Source organism: Salmo salar, unplaced genomic scaffold, assembly GCF_965601325.2.
Source record: "Salmo salar unplaced genomic scaffold, fSalSal1 ptg000566l, whole genome shotgun sequence".
NCBI classification, from domain to species: Eukaryota; Metazoa; Chordata; class Actinopteri; order Salmoniformes; family Salmonidae; genus Salmo; species Salmo salar.
In genome coordinates, this window is record NW_027675420.1 from 338,019 (window position 1) to 363,081 (window position 25,063).

The window sequence follows — 25,063 nt, forward strand, 5'->3', positions numbered from 1 at the left end:
TGATGTAATGTTTGATTTGCGACACACGGCTATTCGGAGCGCTGACTTTCCTTTAATTTACTCCTCCCGTGTATGATAGTTTTTGCCTGCCTCACTAATGATGCCTTTTGCCTATTCCCTGCCTGTACCTTAGCCCATTGGATTTCCTGTTATCAACCTATTCCCTGCCTGTACCTTAGCCTATTGGATTTCCTGTTATCAACCTATTCCCTGCCTGTACCTTAGCCCATTGGATTTCCTGTTATCAACCTATTCCCTGCCTGTACCTTAGCCTATTGGATTTCCTGTTATCAACCTATTGCCTGATCTCCCGGACCACGGCCTTTTCCCTGCCTGTTGCATTTTTGGACCCTTTTTGATCTTCTGCCTGCCCCTGGACCTGTGGTCCTTTACAATAAACACCTGCTGAGCCCTGCACTTGAAACCAGCTCTCTGTCTCCCATCGTGTTCATTACAGATGGTGACTGGAGTCATTTTATTTATAAGTGAGTAGATAACATGTTTCTAAACACTACTAAAAGCATCCTGATGATGCCATGATTAAGAAAAATCATGAATGAATCATGAATAATAGTGAGAAAGTTACAGAGACTACAACAAAACATGCTAACCTCTCACCATTACCAATAACAGAGGATACAACAAAACATGCTAACCTCTCACCATTACCAATAACAGAGGCTACAACAAAACATGCTAACCTCTCACCATTACCAATAACAGAGGCTACAACAACACATGCTGACCTCTCACCATTACCAATAACAGAGGATACAACAAAACATGCTAACCTCTCACCATTACCAATAACAGAGGCTACAACAAAACATGCTAACCTCTCACCATTACCAATAACAGAGGATACAACAAAACAAGCTAACCTCTCACCATTACCAATAACAGAGGCTAAAACAAAACATGCTAACCTCTCACCATTACCAATAACAGAGACTACAACAAAACATGCTAACCTCTCACCATTACCAATAACAGAGGCTACAACAAAACATGCTAACCTCTCACCATTACCAATAACAGAGGCTACAACAAAACAGGCTAACCTCTCACCATTACCAATAACAGAGACTACAACAAAACATGCTAACCTCTCACCATTACCAATAACAGAGGATACAACAAAACATGCTAACCTCTCACCATTACCAATAACAGAGGCTACAACAAAACATGCTAACCTCTCACCATTACCAATAACAGAGGCTACAACAACACATGCTAACCTCTCACCATTACCAATAACAGAGGCTACAACAACACATGCTAACCTCTCACCATTACCAATAACAGAGGCTACAACAAAACATGCTAACCTCTCACCATTACCAATAAGAGGCTACAACAAAACATGCTAACCTCTCACCATTACCAATAACAGATGCTACAACAAAACATGCTAACCTCTCACCATTACCAATAACAGAGGCTACAACAAAACATGCTAACCTCTCACCATTACCAATAACAGAGGCTACAATAAAACATGCTAACCTCTCACCATTACCAATAACAGAGGATACAACAAAACATGCTAACCTCTCACCATTACCAATAACAGAGGCTACAACAAAACATGCTAACCTCTCACCGTTACCAATGTATTTATTTATAAGCACCTCACATTGTGCTTACTCACTACTTGGTAGATATTCCCTCAGCGAAGTATGGCAGTTCCATGCAGGTTTCCTCACCAAGTCCAAGGCAACACAGCTACCCATGCAGACAGTACTCCTTAGTAACCGATATCCCCATGGCAACACGAACTCGTTAAGCTTCCCAAGCAATTATCTCCCGGTGTCACACGATGCTAGGCTAACCTCAATGCTGGCTAATACCTCCACAACGAGACGGTAGATTCAGTCTTTACTAAGTTTTAACTAAATTATAACAACTCTTTTATTAAATAAAACATGTATTTCCCTTCATGTCTTAGTAGCTATGGGTTTTGTTGTAGTTCTGTCGTCTTCTTTTATAATTTTTCTTCACCAACCGTCCTGAGGTAAAACGTCCATCCTTTCATCAACGTCTTTTTCCCTCCCGTTAACCAGGTCAACTCCCATTGGCCACAACTTAACAAGCGACCTTATTGGTCAAAATGTAAACTTCAAAGTAAAACAAACTATTCACTTATACATTAAATAAATATTTCTTCAAAAAGCATAATGCATTAACAACATTACAGTTTAGGAGCAATTCAATCATCTTTTAAATATAATACCAATTAATTATAACAAATAAACTCAATACTTGGTTCAAACAAGGGTATTACACAAACATACAGTCAATAATACAGTAGAAAAATAAGTCTATATACAATGTGAGCAAATGAAGTGAAATAAGGGAGGTAAAGGCAAAAAAAGGCCATGGTGGCAATGTAAATCCAATATAGCAAGTAAAACACTGGAATGGTAGATATGCAGTGGAAGAAAGTGCAAAGTAGAAATAATGGGGTGCAAAGGAGCTTAATAAATAAATACAGTAGGGCAAGAGGTAGTTGGGCTAAATTATAGATGGGCTATGTACAGGTGCAGTAATCTGTGAGCTGCTCTGACAGCTGGTGCTTAAAGCTAGTGAGGGAGATAAGTGTTTCCAGTTTTAGAGATTTTTGTAGTTCGTTCCAGTCATTGGCAGCAGAGAACTGGAAGGAGAGGCGGCCGAAGGAGGAATTGTCTTTGGGGGTGACCAGAGAGATACACCTGCTGGAGCGCGTGCTACAGGTGGGTGCTGCTATGGTGACCAGTGAGCGGAGATAAGGGGGGACTTTACCTAGCAGGGTCTTGTAGATGACCTGGAGCCAGTGGGTTTGGCGACGAGTATGAAGCGAGGGCCAGACAATGAGAGCGTACAGGTCGCAGTGGTGGGTAATACAGTGGGGAAAATTTTTATTTTATTTTTTTATTTCCCTCATTAAAATGCAAATCAATTTATAACATTTCTGACATGCGTTTTTCTGGATGTTTTTGTTGTTATTCTGTCTCTCACTGTTCAAATAAACCATTAAAATTATAGACTGATCCTTTCTTTGTCAGTGGGCAAACGTACAAAATCAGCAGGGGATCAAATACTTTTTCCCCCCACTGTATATGGGGCTTTGGTGACAAAACGGATGGCACTGTGATAGACTGCATCCAGTTTATTGAGTAGGGTATTGGAGGCTATTTTGTAAATGACATCGCCGAAGTCGAGGATCGGTAGGATGGTCAGTTTTATAAGGGTATGTTTGGCAGCATGAGTGAAGGATGCTATGTTGCGAAATAGGAAGCCAATTCTAGATTTAATTTTGGATTGGAGATGCTTATAGTGAGTCTGGAAGGAGAGTTTACAGTCTAACCAGACACCTAGGTATTTGTAGTTGTCCACATATTCTAAGTCAGAACCGTCCAGAGTAGTGATGCTGGACAGGCGGGCAGGTGCAGGCAGCGATCGGTTGAAGAGCATGCATTTAGTTTTACTTGTATTTAAGAGCAGTTGGAGGCCACGGAAGGAGAGTTGTATGGCATTGAAGCTCGTCTAGAGGTTAGTTAACACAGTGTCCAAAGAAGGGCCAGAAGTATACAGAATAACACCAATAACAAAGGGGGTCTGATATTTGTGCCTCTGTAACTTTCTCATTCATCATCATTCACGATTCATTCATGATTATTCATAATCATGGTAGCATCCACATGAATGTAGAAGTGTTCAGAAACATCTTCTATTCTTACTGACAATACAAGTGAAGTGACTCCAAAATGACAGGACATTATTCACCGTTCAGTTTCTATTAGGAAAAACATCATCCAAAACACAACCAAGACAAACTGCAAATGAATTCAACAAGTTTGTAGAATCACAAGCTTGATGTAATCACTGCAGGCATGGAATATGGGACTAAATACTAAACTTATGACTACTTTAATAAAATATAAGTGAATTTGTCCGAATATGTTCAACTTTTTCAAATGGGAGAACTAAATACATAAAGTGCTTTCCTTTCTTAATAACAGTAACACAGCTATGTATGAAAATACCCTCAAATAAAAGGTGACATTCTGTACTGTCACCTAATATGAAACATTCTATCTCAAATCCAAAATGCTGGAGCATAGCACCACATTTAAAACTGTAAGCTTCACTGTACAAACACATATGGTGTGGACTATGTGTGCCTGGTAAACACATGTGGATCTGGTGAACAGTTATCACTTGTTGACCAACTACAGGAATACTGACCTCAGAGTCTCCAGTTTACAGTGGGGATTCCCCAGTCCAGCAGAGAGCAGCTTCACTCCTGAATCCTTCAGGTCATTGTTACTCAGGTCCAGCTCTCTCAGGTGTGAGGGGTTTGACTTCAGAGCTGAGACCAGAGAAGCACAGCCTTTCTTTGTGACTCCACAGCCTGACAGCCTGCAACGAGATCATCATGACTTCACAAACACACTGGTAATTTAACACCAGTAGTGTAGAAGGACAAGGGTAGATGCATTTGGTTCATATTCCCAAACAACACATAGATTCATCTTCCATCAATGCATTTATTCAATATGTTTTTCAATATACATATTATAATACATATTTTTCTCCAAACATAATATTTCTTCCTGATGAATACTTCTTATATGTCATTTTATTTACTCACAGAGCAGCTCTGGAGGCTTTGACCACTGGCAGCAGCCTCAGAAGAGTTTCCTCTGATCTGGAGAATTTCTTCAGGTCAAACACATCCAGCTCCTTTTCTGAAGTCAGCAATACAAAGACCAGAGCTGACCACTGTGCAGGTGACAGGTTGGGTTCTGAGAGACTTCCTGATCTCAGGTAGCTTTGGATCTCCTCCACTAGAGAATGGTCATTCATTTCATTCAGACAGTGGAACAGATTGATGCTCCTCTCTGGAGAGGGATTCTCCCTGATCTTCTCCTTGATGTACTTGACTGTCTCTTCATGGCTCTGTGAGCTGCTTCTTGTCTTTGTCAGTAGACCTCGTAAGTGCTTCTGATTGGATTCCAGTGAGAGGCCCAGAAGGAAGCGGAGGAGCAGGTCCAGGTTTCCTGTCTCACTTTGTAAGGCTTTATCCAGGGCACTCTTGTAGACAGTAACTTCAGTAACTTCAGGCTTGTCTCTGAACAGCGAGAAAACGTATCTGAACATTGATTGAGGTTCATCCATTAGATTCTCATTGTTGTTGATGAATGAGAGGAACACATATACAGCAGCCAGAAACTCCTGAATGCTCAGATGAACAAAGCAGTACACCTTGTTCTGGTACAGCCCACATTCCTCTTTAAAGAGCTGTGTGCACAATCCTGAGTACACTGAGGCTTCATTGACATCAATGCCAGCCTCTTTCAGGTCTTTTTCATAGAAAATCAGATTGCCCTTCACTAGCTGTTGAAAAGCCAGTTTTCCCAGTGACAGAATGCTCTCTTTATTCCAGTGTGGACCTGTCTCTTCTTTCCCAAGATACTTTTCATTCTTCTGTTTGGTATGAAACACCACAAGGTGTGTGTACATCTCAGTCAGAGTCTTGGGCATCTCTTCTCTCTTATGTTCCAGCATGTGTTCGAGGACTGTTGCAGAAATCCAACAGAAGACTGGAATGTGGCACATGATGTGGAGGCTCCTTGATGTCTTTATGTGTGAGATGATTCTGCTGGCCAGGTCCTCATCACTGAATCTCTTCCTGAAGTACTCCTCCTTCTGTGGGTCATTGAACCCTCGTACCTCTGTCACCTGGTCAACACACCCTGAAGGGATCTTATTGGCTGCTGCAGGTCGGGTCGTTATCCAGAGGAGAGCAGAGGGAAGCAAATTTCCCTTGATGAGATTTGTCATCAGAACATCCACTGAGGTTGACTCTGTGACGTCACAACAGATCTTGTTCTTCTGGAAGTCTAGGGGTAGTCGGCACTCATCCAGACCATCAAAGATGAACAGAACTTTGTACTTGTTGTAGATGGTGATTCCTGATTGTTTGGTTTCCATTGAGAAGTGATTGACAAGTTCAATGAAAGTGTGTTTGTCCTCTTTCATCAAATTCAGCTCCCGGAAAGGGAATGAAAACACAAATTGAACATCCTGATTTGCTTTTCCTTCAGCCCAGTCCAGAATGAACTTCTGCACAGAGACTGTTTTTCCAATGCCAGCGACTCCCTTTGTCAGCACAGTTCTGATGAGTTTGTCTTGTCCAGTTAAGGGTTTGAAGATGTCGTTACATTTGATTGCAGTCTCTGGTCTTGCTTGTTTCCTGGTTGTTGTCTCAATCTGTCTCAGCTCATGTTCATTATTGACCTCTCCTGTTCCTCCCTCTGTGATGTAGAGGTCTGTGTAGATCTTATTGAGAAGTGTTGGGTTTCCTTGTTTAGCGATCCCCTCAAATACACATTGAAACTTGTTCTTTAGATTAGATTTGAGTTCACGTTGGCAAATCACAGCAAGCTCATCTGAATGAAGAAATAGCACAGAGGATATTAATATTACGTCTGTTTTAATGCCTACAGTATTGTAGGACTGTTATAACATTTTAAATTATAATAATTTATTCTCTTAACTGAATGTATTGTCATGACGTTGCCCTCACTCTGGGAACAGGGAGCACAGTTGACCCCCTCCCCCTTGCACCATCCCCCTACCTACCTCTCCCTACCCAGGCCCTGTCAAGGCGGTCGTAAATTCCAAAGGAAATGTCCTGCCTAACAGGCCCAGTTGAGACTGAGAGGGGTTTCATAGAGAGACAAGGAAATTCTTCCAACTCACAGAATTGGGGAACCAAACGACATTTATGTTCTGGAGAAGGTATAAAAGATCGGTGAAGAATCCAGCTACGAACTGGTCCGCTTGGTACAATTGTGTGATACTCAGAAGAGACCACAGTATTACCATAAAACTGTTTATATAATAGCCTCAGCTATGGGACTTGCATCTAAATGGTTGTATAAAATGTATTAACCTCTCTAGGCTAGGCGGGACGAATTCGTCCCACCTACGTAACAGCGACTGCTATCCTGTGGCGCGATTTTCAAAACCTTAAAAATCCTATTACTTCAATTTCTCAAACATATGACTATTTTACAGCCATTTAAAGACAAGACTCTCGTTAATCTAACCACACTGTCCGATTTCAAAAAGGCTTTACAACGAAAGCAAAACATTAGATTATGTCAGCAGAGTACCAAGCCAGAAATAATCAGACACCCATTTTTCAAGCCAGCATATAATGTCACCAAAACCCAGAAGACAGCTAAATGCAGCACTCACCTTTGATGATCTTCATCAGATGACAACCCTAGGACATTATGTTATACAATACATGCATGTTTTGTTCAATCAAGTTCATATTTATATCAAAAACCAGCTTTTTACATTAGCATGTGACGTTCAGAACTAGCATACCCCCCGCAAACTTCCGGGGAATTCGCTAATATTTTACTAAATTACTCACGATAAACGTTCACAAAAAGCATAACAATTATTTTAAGAATTATAGATACAGACCTCCTCTATGCACTCGATATGTCCGATTTTAAAATAGCTTTTTGGTGAAAGCACATTTTGCAATATTCTAAGTACATAGCCCAGGCATCACGGGCTCGCTATTTAGACACCCGGCAAGTTTAGCACTCACCATAATCATATTTACTATTATAAAAATGTCATTACCTTTTGTTGTCTTCGTCAGAATACACAGCCAGGACTGCTACTTCAATAACAAATGTTGGTTTGGTCCAAAATAATCCATCGTTATATCCGAATAGCGGCGTTTTGTTCGTGCGTTCCAGACACTATCCGAAATAGTAAAGAAGTGTCACGCGCTTGGCGCAATTCGTGACAATAAAATTCTAAGTATTCCATTACCGTACTTCGAAGCATGTCAACCGCTGTTTAAAATCAATTTTTACGACACTTTTCTCGTAGAAAAGCGATAATATTCCGACAGGGAATCTCCTTTTCGGCAAACAGAGGAAAAAATCCCAAAGGCGGGGGCGGTCGGGGTCACGCGCATAAGCTAGTGTCTCTTGATGGGCCACTTGAGAAAGGCGATAATGTGTTTCAGCCTGGGGCTGGAATGACGACATTCTGTTTTTTCCCGGGCTCTGAGCGCCTATAGACGACGTGGGAAGTGTCACGTTAGAGCAGAGATCCTTAGTAAATGATAGAGATGGAAAAGAAGTTCAACAAATGGTCAGACAGGCCACTTCCTGTAAAGGAATCTCTCAGGTTTTGACCTGCCATTTGAGTTCTGTTATACTCACAGACACCATTCAAACAGTTTTAGAAAATTTAGGGTGTTTTCTATCCATATGTAATAAGTATATGCATATTCTAGTTACTGGGTAGGAGTGGTAACCAGATTAAATCGGGTATGTTTTTTATCCAGCCGTGTCAATGCTGCCCCCTAGCCCTAACAGGTTAACCTCTATGGGCTAGGTGGGACGCTAGCGTGCCACCCGTGGTGCACTCCATCAACAGCAGGTGCATTTCAAGAGCGGCAAATTTGAATCCAAATAAATGTCAAAATTCAAATTTTTCAAACATACAACTATTTTACACCCTTTGAAAGATAAACATCTCCTTAATCTAACCACGTTTTACGATTTCAAAAAGGTTTTACGGCGAAAGCATAAATTTAGAGTATGTTAGGACAGTACATTTACAAGAGTTGTGTGTAATGTTTTGTCAAGTCAAAGACAGGGTCACCAAAACCATAAAACCAGCTAAAATGATGCACTAACCTTTTACAATCTCCATCAGATGACACTCCTAGGACATTATGTTAGACAATGCATGCATTTTTAGTTCTATCAAGTTCATATTTATATCCAAAAACAGCGTTTTACTATGGCATTGATGTTGAGGAAATCGTTTCCCTCCAATAACCGGCAGTCAAGTCAGCGTCACAAATTAAATAATTAAAATTAGAAAACATTGGTAAAATATTATATTGTCATTTAAAGAATTATAGATTTACATCTCTTGAACGCAATCAACTGCCAGATTTAAAAATAACCTTACTGGGAAATCACACTTTGCAATAATCTGAGCACTGCGCCCAGAAAAATACGCGTTGCGATACAGACTAGACGTCATGTTGGGGAGATCTAAAATCGAAAATACTATGTAAATAATCCATTACCTTTGATTCTCTTCATCAGATGTCACTTCCAGGTATCACAGGTCCATAACGAATGTAGTTTTGTTCAAAAAAGCTCATCATTTATGTCCAAAAATCTCCGTCTTGTTAGCACATGATCTAAGCCAGCCGGACTTCTCGTCATGAACGAGGGGAAAAAATATATTTACGTTCGTTCAAACATGTCAAACGTTGTATAGCATAAATCATTAGGGACTTTTTTAACCAGAACATGAATAATATTCAAGGTGGACGAATGCATACTCTTTTATAACGTATTGGAACGAGGGTACCCAACATGAACTCGCGCGCCAGGTGTCTAATGCGACATCATCGTTCCATGGCTCTTGTTCAGTCAGATCTCCCTCCAGAAGACTCAAAACACTTTGTAAAGGCTGGTGACATCTAGTGGAAGCAATAGGAAGTGCCAAAATATTCCTCAGCCCCTGTGTTTTTCAATGGGATAGGTTTAAAGTCAATACAACACATCAGGTATCCACTTCCTGTCAGAAAATGTCTCAGGGTTTTGCCTGCCAAATGAGTTCTGTTATACTCACAGACACCATTCAAACAGTTTTAGAAACTTTAGAGTGTTTTCTATCCATATATAATAAGTATATGCATATTCTAGTTACTGGGTAGGATTAGTAACCAGATTAAATCGGGTACATTTTTTTTATCCAGACGTGCAAATGCTGCCCCCTAGCCCTAACAGGTTAATAAGGATAAAGCTATTTGGAATACGTTGAGATGCTATGTACTGATGTTAACCTGTTAGGGCTAGGTGGCAGTATTTGCACGGCTGGATAAAAAAAAATTTACCCGATTTAATCTGGTTACTAATCCTACCCAGTAACTAGAATATGCATATACTAGTTGTATGTTTGAAAAATTTGAATTTTGACATTTATTTGGATTCAAATTTGCCGCTCTTGAAATGCACCTGCTGTTGATGGAGTGCACCACGGGTGGGACGCTTGCGTCCCACCTAGCCCATAGAGGTTAATGTGATAGAATGTATTTCTGTTCAAAGCTTAAATCAGTCATCGGCACGCCCCCCAGGGACACAGACAGGACCAGGCGTCATGTGACAAGCCTGTTCTATGTTCACGTATAAAACCCCCACCCTGATTTTCTTTCATGAGACCAGCTTACCTCAGAAGAGAGAGCGAAGGTTTGACCATCCAATTCCTCTACTGAAAGTTAACTATACCACGTGGTTAAACTTTTAGACTATTGAGACTGACAGAATAATAACAAGTCTTTGATATTAATTTATAGTCTCCAGCTAGAAATTATATCATTGAACGCGAAGACCGACGAAACATCCATTCTATAACGACATTAATGAATGTCGCTTTGAAAGATCCATTCTAACCGAGAGAGAGACTCTCCAACAGAACCGAACTCTCCAACAAAGAACGACGACACACTGAGCGTAAATATATATTGATTGCAATTGTTCCCGAATGAGTGAGCCTTCAATTGTCAATTGTTAATATTAATGAACTCTGTGTAACTTCTCAGCGGACCGTTTATGACCTTTTGTTCAACAGGCCGACCTGCCTGTTTAGCCCACAAGGGCACATTCCTCTACCAATCCTTTGTGACGATAATTACTGTTTGTATGTTTTTCTGTTAATTACTTAGTGTAGTAAATAAATGATTTTAAGACAATTGATGTATGGATGATTTTAGTAAAGACTGGGTTCGTGCAGATACAACAATTTATGACGTTTTGGAATGAGACTGGACTAGAGGTAAATACACCATTTAAACTTAGAAGATAATCGACCTATATTATAATAGAATATAATATTATAGTACAGGAAAGTTATATTAGGAAAATTATAGCTTTGTAATCTGAATATTCTCCTTGGTGCCCCGACCTCCTAGTTAATTACAATTAAATGATTAATCAGTTTAATCGCGTGATAATAATTACAGGGAGCTAATTGATAAACATATCTTCCGTTTAATGGTACCCCCAAAGACACGACACCTCTCATCATTACCAATAACAGAGGCTACAACAAAACATGCTAACCTCTCACCATTACCAATAACAGAGGCTACAACAAAACATGCTAACCTCTCACCATTACCAATAACAGAGGCTACAACAAAACATGCTAACCTCTCACCATTACCAATAACAGAGACTACAACAAAACATGCTAACCTCTCACCATTACCAATAACAGAGGCTACAACAAAACATGCTAACCTCTCACCATTACCAATAACAGAGGCTACAACAAAACATGCTAACCTCTCACCATTACCAATAACAGAGGCTACAACAAAACATGCTAACCTCTCACCATTACCAATAACAGAGACTACAACAAAACACTTGTGGACCAACTACAGGAATACTGACCTCAGAGTCTCCAGTCTGCAGTGTGGATCCTCCAGTCCAGCAGAGAGCAGCTTCACTCCTGAATCCTTCAGGTCATTGTTACTCAGGTCCAGCTCTCTCAGGTGTGAGGGGTTTGAACTGAGAACTGAGGCCAACACTTTACAGGATGTGTCTGTGAGTTTACAGCCAGTGAGTCTGCCAACACAGAAGAAATACAATGACAGACAGGTTGTATTAAAATTATATTCTTAGCTTTCCATGTTTACGCTGTTACCCGTTTACAAATAATGTGTTGGGTTTGACCACAGAGCTGAGACCAGAGAAGCACAGCCTTCCTCTGTGACTAGACAGCCTGACAGCCTGCAACGAGTAAAATCATCTTGTAGAGAGAAAAATATATAATACAAATATTTGAGTAGACTGACCAGACCAGTTTAAAAGCAGTATCAGTCAAAAGACAGACATTGAGGTATCAGATTTAGATTGTATTGAGTATACAGTCCACACCATATCTATTTTGACAGGAATAGATGAATGAGGCTGAGGGTGATGACTACAACAACGATGGTGATATTGATGGAGGAATAGATGAATGAGGCTGATGGTGTTGACTACAACAAGTATGGCAAAGTCAACAACGCAGCCACTGCTAGCTAGCCTACTTCACCAGCCAGCAGTACTGCATCATTTGTAATTTTAGTCAATAAGATTTTTGCAACGTAAGCTTAACTTTCTGAACATTCGAGACGTGTAGTCCACTTGTCATTCCAACGTGATATGGACCTGTGGACTATTGCGGAGGTTAGGAGGAGTATATCCAGGGCTTTGGAGGAATTAGGGGCAGGAGAAAAGCACCTCCCACGAGAACAGGTGGAGGCAGCGAGAGCGCGGCAACAAGGGAAGCACGAGAGGCAGACACACCCCCCAAAAAAATTAGGGAGATTGGCACAGTCAGGTTGGAGACCTGAGCCAGCTCCTCATGCTTACCGTGGGGAGCGAGTGACTGAGCAAGCACCGTGTTATGCGGTGATGCGCACTGTGTCGCCAGTGCGCATTCACAGCCCGGTGAGCTCTGTGCCTGCCCCACGTACCAGGCCTCCAGTGAGTCTATCCAGCCTGGTACGCCCTGTTCCTGCTCCTCGCACTTGCCCTGAGGTGCGTGTCACCAGTCGGGCACCACCTGTTCCAGCCCCACGCATCAGGTCTCTAGTGCGCCTGCCCAGTCCGGTGTGTCTTGTTCCTGCTCCTCGCCCTGAGGTGTGTGTTACCAGTCTGGCGCCACCTGTGCCAGCCCCAAACATCAGGACTCCAGTACGCCTTCCCAGTCCAGAGCTTCCGGCAACGTCCCCCAGTCCGGAGCCTCCAGCGACGTTCCCCAGTCCGGTGAGACCTGTTCCGGCTCCACGTAAAAAGCCTCCAGTGATGATCCATGGTTCGAAGCCTCCAATGATGATCCATGGCACGAAGCCTCCAGTGATGATCCATGGTACGAAGCCTCCAGTGATGATCCATGGCCCGGAGTCTCCAGTGATAATCCATGGCAAGAAGCCTCCAGTGATGATCCATGGCCCAGAGCCTCCAGTGATGATCCATGGCACGAAGACTCCAGTGATGATCCATGGCACGGAGCTTCCAGTGGTGATCCATGGCACGGAGCCACCAGTGATGATCCATGGCACGGAGCCACCAGTGATGATCCATGGCACGGAGCCACCAGTGATGATCCATGGCACGGAGCCACCAGTGGTGATCCATGGCACGGAGCCACCAGTGGTGATCCACGGTGCGGAGCCTGCAATGATGATCCATGGCACGGAGCCTGCAGCGACGGTCCGCAGTCCAGAACCTCCGGTGATGATCCAAGGTCCGGTGACACAAAAGCAGAGGGATCAGCGGGCGGAGAGGGGGTTACGCCCCGAACCGGAGCTGCCGCCTCTGCTGGAGGATCCGTGGGATGAGAAGGTTCTGCGTACTGCATCAGAGCCGCCATAGACTATAGTCACCCTCCCTAATCCTCCATTTTTAAAAAAAATATTTTTTTTAGTTGCATCCGGAGTCCGCACCTTTGGGGGGAGGGGTACTGTCACGTCCTGACCATAGAAAGCTGTTCTTTTCTATGGTAGAGTAGGTCAGGGCGTGACAGGGGGGTTTTCTAGTTTAGCTTTTCTATGTTGTTTTCTAGTTTTGTATTTCTATGTTGGGTTTTGTTTGGGATGATCTCCAATTAGAGGCAGCTGGTCATCGTTGTCTCTAATTGGACACCATACTTAAGTAGGCGTTTTTCCCACCTGGGTTTGTGGGAGATTGTTTTTGAGTAGTGTATGTCTCACCTCTGCATCACGGTTTGTTGTTTTTTGTTCTTTAGTTTATGTGTATGTATTGCATAGTTTCACAGTTCAATAAAATATGTGGAACGATAATCACGCTGCACTTTGGTCCGCTCCTCTCTAAGACAACCGTGACACCCGAAGCCAAATCTAGTTGACAAACCCTGTTTTATAGTATGTCATGGCCTTTTCTGGACAACTGAGGTTATGTTTATGATATACTATGGTGTTGTGCCACTAGACTTTGACCAGATATTATTGCATCCAAAGATCAACTGCACCTAGAACATAGATACAGAGCCACTTGTTATCAGGAAGCTGCTCTCTCAGCACAACGGAAAATATCTCAATGACTTGACATGTTCTGGCTGTGAATTCAGGCTACAAGGTAAGAATCTTCCCAGTGATTATTGTAAAGTGTGTAGAGAAATTAAATGTATGGTGTTATTTTAGTATAGTGACTGACAGTAAAACACTCAGATCTAACAGTCCATTTCACCTGGGACAGTTATGTGACAGTTCAATCATACAAAATGGCGCTAACTGGGCGTAGGCAAGTCAAATTCAAAAACATATTGTTCATATATTCGTATATTGTGGTTATTTTACAATTTGTATATTTTTATGTATAAGTTGTAAATCGTCTTTCAAAATATCGTAAAATTTGTTTTCTAAACTACAATGAGCTCCTCTTTCCTGTGTAATTTGGTATGAAACCACTGAACATACTTTTCTTAACATTGTTATTATGAACTGAATTCAGTAACAGCATAATAATATCATACCTGTTGAACAAAGCAACACACTAGAATGAGAGGAATTAAAAGAGAAAGTTAGACATTATTATTATTATAATTATTATTATCTATTAATTAAATCACCTGACTGTTTCTATGTCTGTTAGTAAATGTTTTATTTCTAAGAGATAATGAATACATGAGAACAATTGACATTCAATAATTAGTTGGCCCTGTGTTAACCACAACCAACATGTTGGATCTCTGTTTAGTTGTCACTGTGTTAACCACAACCAACATGCTGGATCTCTGTTTAGTTGTCACTGTGTTAACCACAACCAACATGCTGGATCTCTGTTTAGTTGTCACTGTGTTAACCACAACCAACATGTTGGATCTCTGTTTAGTTGTTACTGTGTTAACCACAACCAACATGCTGGATCTCTGTTTAGTTGTCACTGTGTTAACCACAACCAACATGCTGGATCTCTGTTTAGTTGTCACTGTGTTAATCACAACCAACATGCTGGATCTCTGTTTAGTTGTCACTGTGTTAACCACAACCAACATGTTGGATCTCTGTTTAGTTGTTACTGTGTTAACCACAACCAACATGCTGGATCTCTGTTTAGTTGTCACTGTGTTAACCACAACCAACATGCTGGATCTCTGTTTAGTTGTCACTGTGTTAATCACAACCAACATGCTGGATCTCTGTTTAGTTGTCACTGTGTTAACCACAACCTGTTTACAGGGGTCAGTGCTCTAAAATGAGTCTCTCTGGGGAGAGAGAGGAGGGGGGCCCTGCCTCTAAAATGAGTCTCTCTGGGGAGAGAGAGGAGGGGGGCCCTGCCTCTAAAATGAGTCTCTCTGGGGAGAGAGAGGAGGGGGCCCCTGCCTCCAAAATGCATCTCTCTGGGGGACGTGACACCAAAGCTAAGAGGTGAGATAACAATTTTATGAATAATTTATTAAGTTTATTTCCAAAATAAATAGCTATCTTAAGGTGAATGCAGTTACTGTAAATCTCTCTGGATAAGAGCATCTGCTAAATCAGGGGTTCTCAATCCGGGGTCTGCGGAGGTACTGCAGGGTTTCTGCAGGAAGCGTGGGGAGTGGTGGTGTATCCTGGGAGAAAACTAAACTAATATTCTGAAATGTCATTGTGGTCTTATGTTCCCATCTATTGGAATTATTTAGCAACTGCAGTAGTGCTGAAAAAATGTGTTATTCCTTACTAAAGTAGTAATTACTGAGAATTACTAGTTAATTTTTATCACTTACAATCATAAAATAACAACTTATACCATAACAAACAATTAAACTGACATAAACCAAAATCACTATATATGTAGTTATTTAGTTAATTACCAAATTGAGCCGGTCGGTCACATTTGAGAGTGAGGGAGATATATAGCATTTTGCATAAAAAAAACATCATTTTTGTCTCTCTGAAATGAAACCATCAAGTGATAGATTTTAAACAAATCCTTGTCTGTGAGAGATGTAATAATTAATACATAATTTCTTTAAACAATAAAAGCTCATTTCTGTAAAGTGATATGTTGCGTTTTGGAACTCTTCTTATGTTTCCCATCTGAGATCAGAGTAGATGAGAGATGTAATGTTTGTCTCTGTTGTGTTGAAGACCAATCAAGCAGGAGAGACCAGCCTCCCCTGTTCCCAGCTGTGTGTCCATGAAGAGTGACCGGTCTATGGATCCTCTTATAGAGTTTAGAGAGGGAGACTTTTCTACTGTACAAAGGTAAGAAGAACTCATGGGTCATGGTCAGTGTGTTAAACAACACTGTCTCTAGTCATTTCTCCTACTTTAGTCCATTTTCATAGTCCTAAAACAGTGTGTGTGTGTGTGTGTGTGTGTGTGTGTGTGTGTGTGTGTGTGTGTGTGTGTGTGTGTGTGTGTGTACTGTAATCTCATGTTTTGTCCACAGAAACCAACAGGAGAGATCAGAGTCAGAGATTCTCAGTGGTCAGTCTTCCCAGAGTCATCAAACAGACCTGGACTCTATATTCAGTGTATGTGATCCTGTTATGAACATTTGATTTTGTTTACCTCAAGTAAAGTTGATCTGTCAATTATTCATTAATGTGTTAATGAGAAAGAATTTCTTCTCTTGCTTAACTTATTTACTTGATTTATTTCAGTTGCTTGAAGAGAAAATTATAACATTTGTGAAGAACGAGCTGAAGATGTTCAAGAGGATTCTTGGTCCTGAACTCCCAGAAGGCTTTGAGAGTCAGAAGCAGGAGGAGGAAGTGGTGGATGCTGAAGATGAGAAGCAGGAGAGCAGTGCCAGAGAGGGGGCTCTGAAGATCACACTGCACGTCCTGAGGAAAATGAACCAGAAGGAGCTTGCTGACACACTGGAGAAATGTAAGATCTGTCTGCCTCATGTTGAATGATGTTTTATAACATTTAAAAGCTGTAGCTAAAGTAGCTGTGAAACACAATGATATTGTAGCAACCTTAACACAACACCTTGTGACCTCATCAAGTAGCAGAAGGGATGTGATGTGGTGATTAATTTAGAGAGAGAGACAGAGAGAGACAACATTAATAATACCATCAATAACACCAATAATAATATAATCAGTCACACCAGTCTGTAATGCATTAAGAAAACATTGATACATTTATACAGTCACTTAAGAGAATAAATTATTATTTTAAAACTTTAACAGTCCTTCAATACTGTAGACATTAAAACAGACGTAATATTAATATCCTCTGTGTTATTTCTTCATTCAGATGAGCTTGCTGTGATTTGCCAACGTGAACTCAAATCTAATCTAAAGAAGAAGTTTCAATGTGTATTTGAGGGGATCGCTAAACAAGGAAACCCAACACTTCTCAATAAGATCTACACAGAGCTCTACATCACAGAGGGTGGAACAGGAGAGGTCAATAATGAACATGAGCTGAGACAGATTGAGACAACAACCAGGAAACAAGCAAGACCAGAGACTGCAATCAAATGTAACGACATCTTCAAACCCTTAACTGGACAAGACAAACGTATCAGAACTGTGCTGACAAAGGGAGTCGCTGGCATTGGAAAAACAGTCTCTGTGCAGAAGTTCATTCTGGACTGGGCTGAAGGAAAAGCAAATCAGGATGTTCAATTTGTGTTTTCATTCCCTTTTCGGGAGCTGAATTTGATGAAAGGGGAAAAACACACTTTGATTGAACTTCTCTATCACTTCTCAATGGAAACCAAACAATCAAGAATCTCAAACTTCGACAAGTACAAAGTTCTGTTCATCTTTGATGGTCTGGATGAGTGTCGACTGCCCCTGGACTTCCAGAAGAACAAGATCTGTTGGGACGTCACAGAGTCAACCTCAGTGGATGTTCTGCTGACAAATCTCATCAAGGGAAATCTGCTTCCCTCTGCTCTCCTCTGGATAACTACCCGACCTGCAGCAGCCAATAAGATCCCTTCAGGGTGTGTTGACCAGGTGACAGAGGTACGAGGGTTCAATGACCCACAGAAGGAGGAGTACTTCAGAAAGAGATTCAGTGATGAGGACCTGGCCAGCAGAATCATCTCACACATAAAGACATCAAGGAGCCTCCACATCATGTGCCACATTCCAGTCTTCTGTTGGATTTCTGCAACAGTCCTCGAACACATGCTGAAACATAAGAGAGAAGAGATGCCCAAGACTCTGACTGAGATGTACACACACCTTGTGGAGTTTTATACCAAACAGAAGGATGAAAAGTATCTTGGGGAAGAAGAGACAGGTCCCCACTGGAATAAAGAGAGCATTCTGTCACTGGGAAAACTGGCTTTTCAACAGCTTGTGAATGGCAATCTGATTTTCTATGAAGAAGACCTGAAAGAGGCTGGCATTGATGTCAATGAAGCCTCGGTGTACTCAGGATTGTGCACACAGCTCTTTAAAGAGGAATGTGTTCTGTACCAAGACAAGGTGTACTGCTTTGTTCATCTGAGCATTCAGGAGTTTCTGGCTGCTGTATATGTGTTCCTCTCATTCATCAACAACAATGAGAATCTAATGGCCGAACCGCAATCAACGTCCAGGAACCTTTCTGTGCTGTTCAGAGACAAGTCTGAAGTTTCTTTCTACAAGAGTGCTGTGGATAAAGCCTTACACAGTGAGATGGGAAACCTGGACCTTTTCCTCCGCTTCCTTCTGGGACTCTCACTGGAGTCCAATCAGAAGCACTTACGAGATCTACTGACAAAGACAAGAAGCAGCTCAAAGACCCATGAAAAAACAGTCAAGTACATCAAGGAGAAGATCAGGGAGAATCCCTCTCCAGAGAGGTGCATCAATCTGTTCCACTGTCTGAATGAACTGAATGACCATTCTCTAGTGCAGGAGATCCAAAGCTACCTGAGCTCAGGAAGTGTCTCAAAACCCAACCTGTCACCTGCACAGTGGTCAGCTCTGGTCTTTGTGTTGCTGACTTCAGAAAAGGAGCTGGATGTGTTTGACCTGAAGAAATACTCCAGATCAGAGGAAGGTCTTCTGAGGCTGCTGCCAGTGTTCAAAGCCTCCAGTGCATTTCTGTGAGTACATAAAATGACATATAAAATCTAATCATCAGGAAGAAATATTCAGGTTAAAGAAAAATATGCATTATAATATGTGTATAATATTACATTGTAAACATTGAATAAATGCATTGATTTTCACATTAGTATAACAATATGACCATACAATTGTAGCTGACGGAAGATGAATCTATATGTTGTTTGAGAGAATAAACCAAATGCATCTTCCATTGTCCTTCAACACTACTGGTGTTAACTAAACAGTGTGTTTGTGAAGTCATGATGATCTCGTTGCAGGCTGTCAGGCTGTGGAGTCACAGAGGAAGGCTGTGCTTCTCTGGTCTCAGCTCTGAGGTCAAACCCCTCACACCTGAGAGAGCTGGACCTGAGCTACAATCACCCAGGAGACTCAGGAGTCAGACTGCTCTCTGCTGGACTGGAGGATCCACACTGCAGACTGGAGAAACTCAAGTATGTAGAGGGTTTATGTCAATGTTCATATCAGACATGTTTGACTTTTCAGGCTAGGTAATACAAACATTCTGACCACCACTTGGACAAAGTTATATGCTGACTGTGTGTCCAGTGTGTGTGTGTCGTGTGTGTGTGTGTGTGTGTGTGTGTGTGTGTGTGTGTGTGTGTGTGTGTGTGTGTGTGTGTGTGTGTGTGTGTGTGTGTGTGTGTGTGTGTGTGAATAAATGCATTGATTTTCACATTAGTATAACAATATGACCATACAATTCTAGGACACAGAAGAAGAATATATATGTTGTTTGGGAGAATTAACCAAATGCATCTGCCATTGTCCTTCTACACTAAATTAACCTCTATGGGCTAGGTGGGACGCTTGCGTCCCACCTACGTTAACAGCCACTGCCAGCCTGTGGCGCGATTTTCAAAACCTTAAAAATCCTATTACTTCAATTTCTCAAACATATGACTATTTTACAGCCATTTCAAGACAAGACTCTCGTTAATCTAACCACACTGTCCGATTTCAAAAAGGCTTTACAACGAAAGCAAAACATTAGATTATGTCAGCAGAGTACCAAGCCAGAAATAATCAGACACCCATTTTTCAAGCCAGCATATAATGTCACCAAAACCCAGAAGACAGCTAAATGCAGCACTCACCTTTGATGATCTTCATCAGATGACAACCCTAGGACATTATGTTATACAATACATGCATGTTTTGTTCAATCAAGTTCATATTTATATCAAAAACCAGCTTTTTACATTAGCATGTGACGTTCAGAACTAGCATACCCCCCGCAAACTTGCGGGGAATTCGCTAACATTTTACTAAATTACTCACGATAAACGTTCACAAAAAGCATAACAATTATTTTAAGAATTATAGATACAGACCTCCTCTATGCACTCGATATGTCCGATTTTAAAATAGCTTTTTGGTGAAAGCACATTTTGCAATATTCTAAGTACATAGCCCAGGCATCACGGGCTCGCTATTTAGACACCCGGCAAGTTTAGCACTCACCATAATCATATTTACTATTATAAAAGTTTGATTACCTTTTGTTGTCTTCGTCAGAATGCACACCCAGGACTGCTACTTCAATAACAAAGGTTGGTTTGGTCCAAAATAATCCATCGTTATATCCGAATAGCGGCATTTTGTTCGTGCGTTCCAGACACTATCCGAAATAGTAAAGAAGTGTCGCGCGCATGGCGCAATTCGTGACAATAAAATTCTAAATATTCCATTACCGTACTTCGAAGCATGTCAACCGCTGTTTAAAATACATTTTTACGACATTTTTCTCGTAGAAAAGCGATAATATTCCGACAGGGAATCTCCTTTTCGGCAAACAGAGGAAAAAATCCCAAAGGCGGGGGCGGTCGGGGTCACGCGCATAAGCCCAGTGTCCCTTGATCGGCCACTTGAGAAAGGCGATAATGTGTTTCAGCCTGGGGCTGGAATGACGACATTCTGTTTTTTCCCGGGCTCTGAGCGCCTATGGACGACGTGGGAAGTGTCACGTTAGAGCAGAGATCCTTAGTAAATGATAGAGATGGAAAAGAAGTTCAAGAAATGGTCAGACAGGCCACTTCCTGTAAAGGAATCTCTCAGGTTTTGACCTGCCATTTGAGTTCTGTTATACTCACAGACACCATTCAAACAGTTTTAGAACATGTAGGGTGTTTTCTATCCATATGTAATAAGTATATGCATATTCTAGTTACTGGGTAGGAGTGGTAACCAGATTAAATCGGGTATGTTTTTTATCCAGGAGTGTCAATACTGCCCCCTAGCCCTAACAGGTTAACAATGTGTTTGAAGTCATGATCTCTTTGTCAGGCTGTCAGGCTGTCTAGTCACAGAGGAAGGCTGTGATTCTCTGGTCTCAGCTCTGAGGTCAAACCCCTCACACCTGAGAGAGCTGGACCTGAGTAACAATGACCTGAAGGATTCAGGAGTGAAGCTGCTCTCTGCTGTACTGGAGAATCCCCACTGTAAACTGGAGACTCTGAGGTCAGTATTATCAGATATGAAAGTACTTTATGCATGTAGTTCTCCCATTTGAAAAAGTCGTAATTATTCGGACATATTACTTATAGTGTATTAAAGTAGTCATAAGTTTAGCATGTTGTCCCATATTCCATGCCTGCTGTCACGTTTCTCTAAGACAGAACCCAGAAGCAGACCAGGACAAGGTGAGTAAAATGAAGGTGAGTATTTATTGGTAGTCTTGATGTGTAATTTGAGTGATCCAGGAGACGGAGCGGCAGCAGAGGTGAGTTGATGAGAGTAGATGGGTGGATTCAATGACGTCACTGTATCCACCGACGGCCAGTCAAGGGAGTTGAATGTTCCGGGAGGATGACTGTAGACAGAGTAAACGGGGGGGGGGGGGGGGGGGGGGTAACCAGTAACAAGACCAAAACAACAAGACTAGCTCAGGTAACATGAGGCTGTTCATTGCTAACGATCCAGCAGGGAATGGATGTCAGCTCAGGGCTTATGAAGAGGTGATGATCAGGACCAGGTGTGCAGAAGGTTGATGAGATGCAGGTGTAGGGTAATCACTAGATCTCCCGCCTAACTTCGTCGCCTGGCAACCAGACAGGGTAATAATATCACTAGATCTCCCGCCTAACTTCGTTGCCTAGCAACCAGATAGGTTTCTGAACGCACCCTTAGACTCCAAACAGAAAACAGTCAGCTCAGGCAGAAACAGACTCAGGAAGCAGGATTCCTGACACCTGCAGTGAGGCTTGTGATTCTACTAACTTGTTGAATTCATTTGCAGTTGGTCTTGGTTGTGTTTTGGATGATGTTTTTCCTAATAGAAACTGAATAGTAAATAATGTCCTGTCATTTTGGAGTCACTTCACTTCTATTGTCAGTGACTTCTACATTCATGTGGATGCTACCATGATTATGAATAACCATGAATGAATCGTGAATGATGATAAATGAGAAACGGAGGCACAAAGATCAAACCCCCTCTGTTACTGGTAATGGTGAGAGGTTAGCATGTTTTGTTGTAGCCTCTGTTATTGGTAATGGTGAGAGGTTAGCATGTTTTGTTGTAGCCTCTGTTATTGGTAATGGTGAGAGGTTAGCATGTTTTGTTGTAGTCTCTGTTATTGGTAATGGTGAGAGGTTAGCATGTTTTGTTGTAGCCTCTGTTATTGGTAATGGTGAGAGGTTAGCATGTTTTGTTGTAGCCTCTGTTATTGGTAATGGTGAGAGGTTAGCATGTTTTGTTGTAACCTCTGTTATTGGTAATGGTGAGAGGTTAGCATGTTTTGTTGTAGCCTCTGTTATTGGTAATGGTGAGAGGTTAGCATGTTTTGTTGTAGCCTCTGTTATTGGTAATGGTGAGAGGTTAGCATGTTTTGTTGTAGCCTCTGTTATTGGTAATGGTGAGAGGTTAGCATGTTTTGCTGTAGCCTCTGTTATTGGTAATGGTGAGAGGTTAGCATGTTTTGTTGTAGTCTCTGTTATTGGTAATGGTGAGAGGTTAGCATGTTTTGTTGTAGACTCTGTTATTGGTAATGGTGAGAGGTTAGCATGTTCTGTTGTATCCTCTGTTATTGGTAATGGTGAGAGGTTAGCATGTTCTGTTGTATCCTCTGTTATTGGTAATGGTGAGAGGTTAGCATGTTTTGTTGTAGTCTCTGTTATTGGTAATGGTGAGAGGTTAGCATGTTTTGTTGTAGCCTCTGTTATTGGTAATGCTGAGAGGTTAGCATGTTTTGTTGTAGCCTATGTTATTGGTAATGGTGAGAGGTTAGCATGTTTTGTTGTAGCCACTGTTATTGGTAATGGTGAGAGGTTAGCATGTTTTATTGTAGCCTCTGTTATTGGTAATGGTGAGAGATTAGCATGTTTTGTTGTATCCTCTGTTATTGGTAATGGTGAGAGGTTAGCATGTTTTGTTGTAGCCTCTGTTATTGGTAATGGTGAGAGGTTAGCATGTTTTGTTGTAGCCTCTGTTATTGGTAATGGTGAGAGGTTAGCATGTTTTGTTGTAGCCTCTGTTATTGGTAATGGTGAGAGGTTAGCATGTTTTGCTGTAGCCTCTGTTATTGGTAATGGTGAGAGGTTAGCATGTTTTGTTGTAGTCTCTGTTATTGGTAATGGTGAGAGGTTAGCATGTTTTGTTGTAGACTCTGTTATTGGTAATGGTGAGAGGTTAGCATGTTCTGTTGTATCCTCTGTTATTGGTAATGGTGAGAGGTTAGCATGTTCTGTTGTATCCTCTGTTATTGGTAATGGTGAGAGGTTAGCATGTTTTGTTGTAGTCTCTGTTATTGGTAATGGTGAGAGGTTAGCATGTTTTGTTGTAGCCTCTGTTATTGGTAATGGTGAGAGGTTAGCATGTTTTGTTGTAGCCTCTGTTATTGGTAATGGTGAGAGGTTAGCATGTTTTGTTGTAGCCTCTGTTATTGGTAATGGTGAGAGGTTAGCATGTTTTGTTGTAGCCTCTGTTATTGGTAATGGTGAGAGATTAGCATGTTTTGTTGTATCCTCTGTTATTGGTAATGGTGAGAGGTTAGCATGTTTTGTTGTAGCCTCTGTTATTGGTAATGGTGAGAGGTTAGCATGTTTTGTTGTAGCCTCTGTTATTGGTAATGGTGAGAGATTAGCATGTTTTGTTGTATCCTCTGTTATTGGTAATGGTGAGAGGTTAGCATGTTTTGTTGTAGCCTCTGTTATTGGTAATGGTGAGAGGTTAGCATGTTTTGTTGTAGCCTGTGTTATTGGTAATGGTGAGAGGTTAGCATGTTTTGTTGTATCCTCTGTTATTGGTAATGGTGAGAGGTTAGCATGTTTTGTTGTAGCCTCTGTAACTTTCTCTCTCATTATTATTCATGATTCATTCATGATTTGTATTAATCATGTTATCAGGATTCATTTAGTAGTGTTTAGAAACATGTTATCTACTCACTTAGACAGAAGATTAATCCAGTCATCATCCACCATTTTATTATTGGTGCAAAACACAACCAAAACAAACTGCAAATAAGACCAACTAGTTTACAACCAAACACTAATCTATTGACTACTTTATTACACTATAAATGAATTGGTCAGAATACTTATGACTTCTTCAAATAGGGGGACTAGATACATGAACTGCTTTCATTTCTAAACGGTGAAACAGATATGTATGAAAATATCCTCAAATAAAAGGTGACATTTTATACTGTCACCTCATATGAAACATTTGATCTGAAATCCAAAATGTTGGAGTTTAGAGCCACATTTAAAATGTTATCTTCACTGTCAAAATAGATATGGTGTGGACTGTATACTCAATACAATCTAAATCTGATACCTCACTGTCTGTCTTTTGACTGATACTGCTTTTAAACTGGTCTGGTCAGTCTACTCAAATATTTGTACTATACATGTTTCTATCTGCAGGCAAAACGTTGATAATTAGTAATTTATAATATGATACATTAATTTCTGAATAGATATGGAAGGT

General features: G+C 41.2%; 1 protein-coding gene and 2 long non-coding RNA genes across 3 annotated transcripts in view; 1 reads left to right on the forward strand and 2 right to left on the reverse strand.

The window, feature by feature from the left end:
• Positions 1-25,063, reverse strand: part of LOC145876290 (uncharacterized) — a 178,768-nt gene that overhangs the window by 4,442 nt on the left and 149,263 nt on the right. The gene's annotated exons all lie outside the window — the stretch shown is intronic.
• LOC145876283 (NLR family CARD domain-containing protein 3-like) lies at positions 4,200-5,829 on the reverse strand. Its single transcript, XM_082972073.1, has 2 exons — positions 4,637-5,829; positions 4,200-4,404 (listed from the first exon to the last, which is right to left on the reverse strand). The coding sequence occupies exons 1-2, from the start codon at positions 5,827-5,829 to the stop codon at positions 4,215-4,217; spliced, it is 1,383 nt and encodes a 460-aa protein (XP_082828199.1). The 3' UTR covers positions 4,200-4,214.
• On the forward strand, positions 13,846-16,315 carry LOC145876292 (uncharacterized). Its single transcript, XR_014391487.1, has 3 exons — positions 13,846-14,201; positions 15,305-15,493; positions 16,199-16,315. It is a non-coding gene; the product is annotated as an uncharacterized LOC145876292 (long non-coding RNA).

What these genes read in the sequence shown, in the direction of transcription:
- LOC145876283 (XM_082972073.1), bottom strand. Translation starts at nt 5,829, where the DNA reads ATGACAAATCTCATCAAGGGAAATTTGCTTCCCTCTGCTCTCCTCTGG. An exon ending in AAAGCCTCCAGAGCTGCTCT is followed by an intron (nt 4,405 to 4,636) that starts GTGAGTAAATAA and finishes ATCTCGTTGCAG; the next exon opens with GCTGTCAGGCTGTGGAGTCA.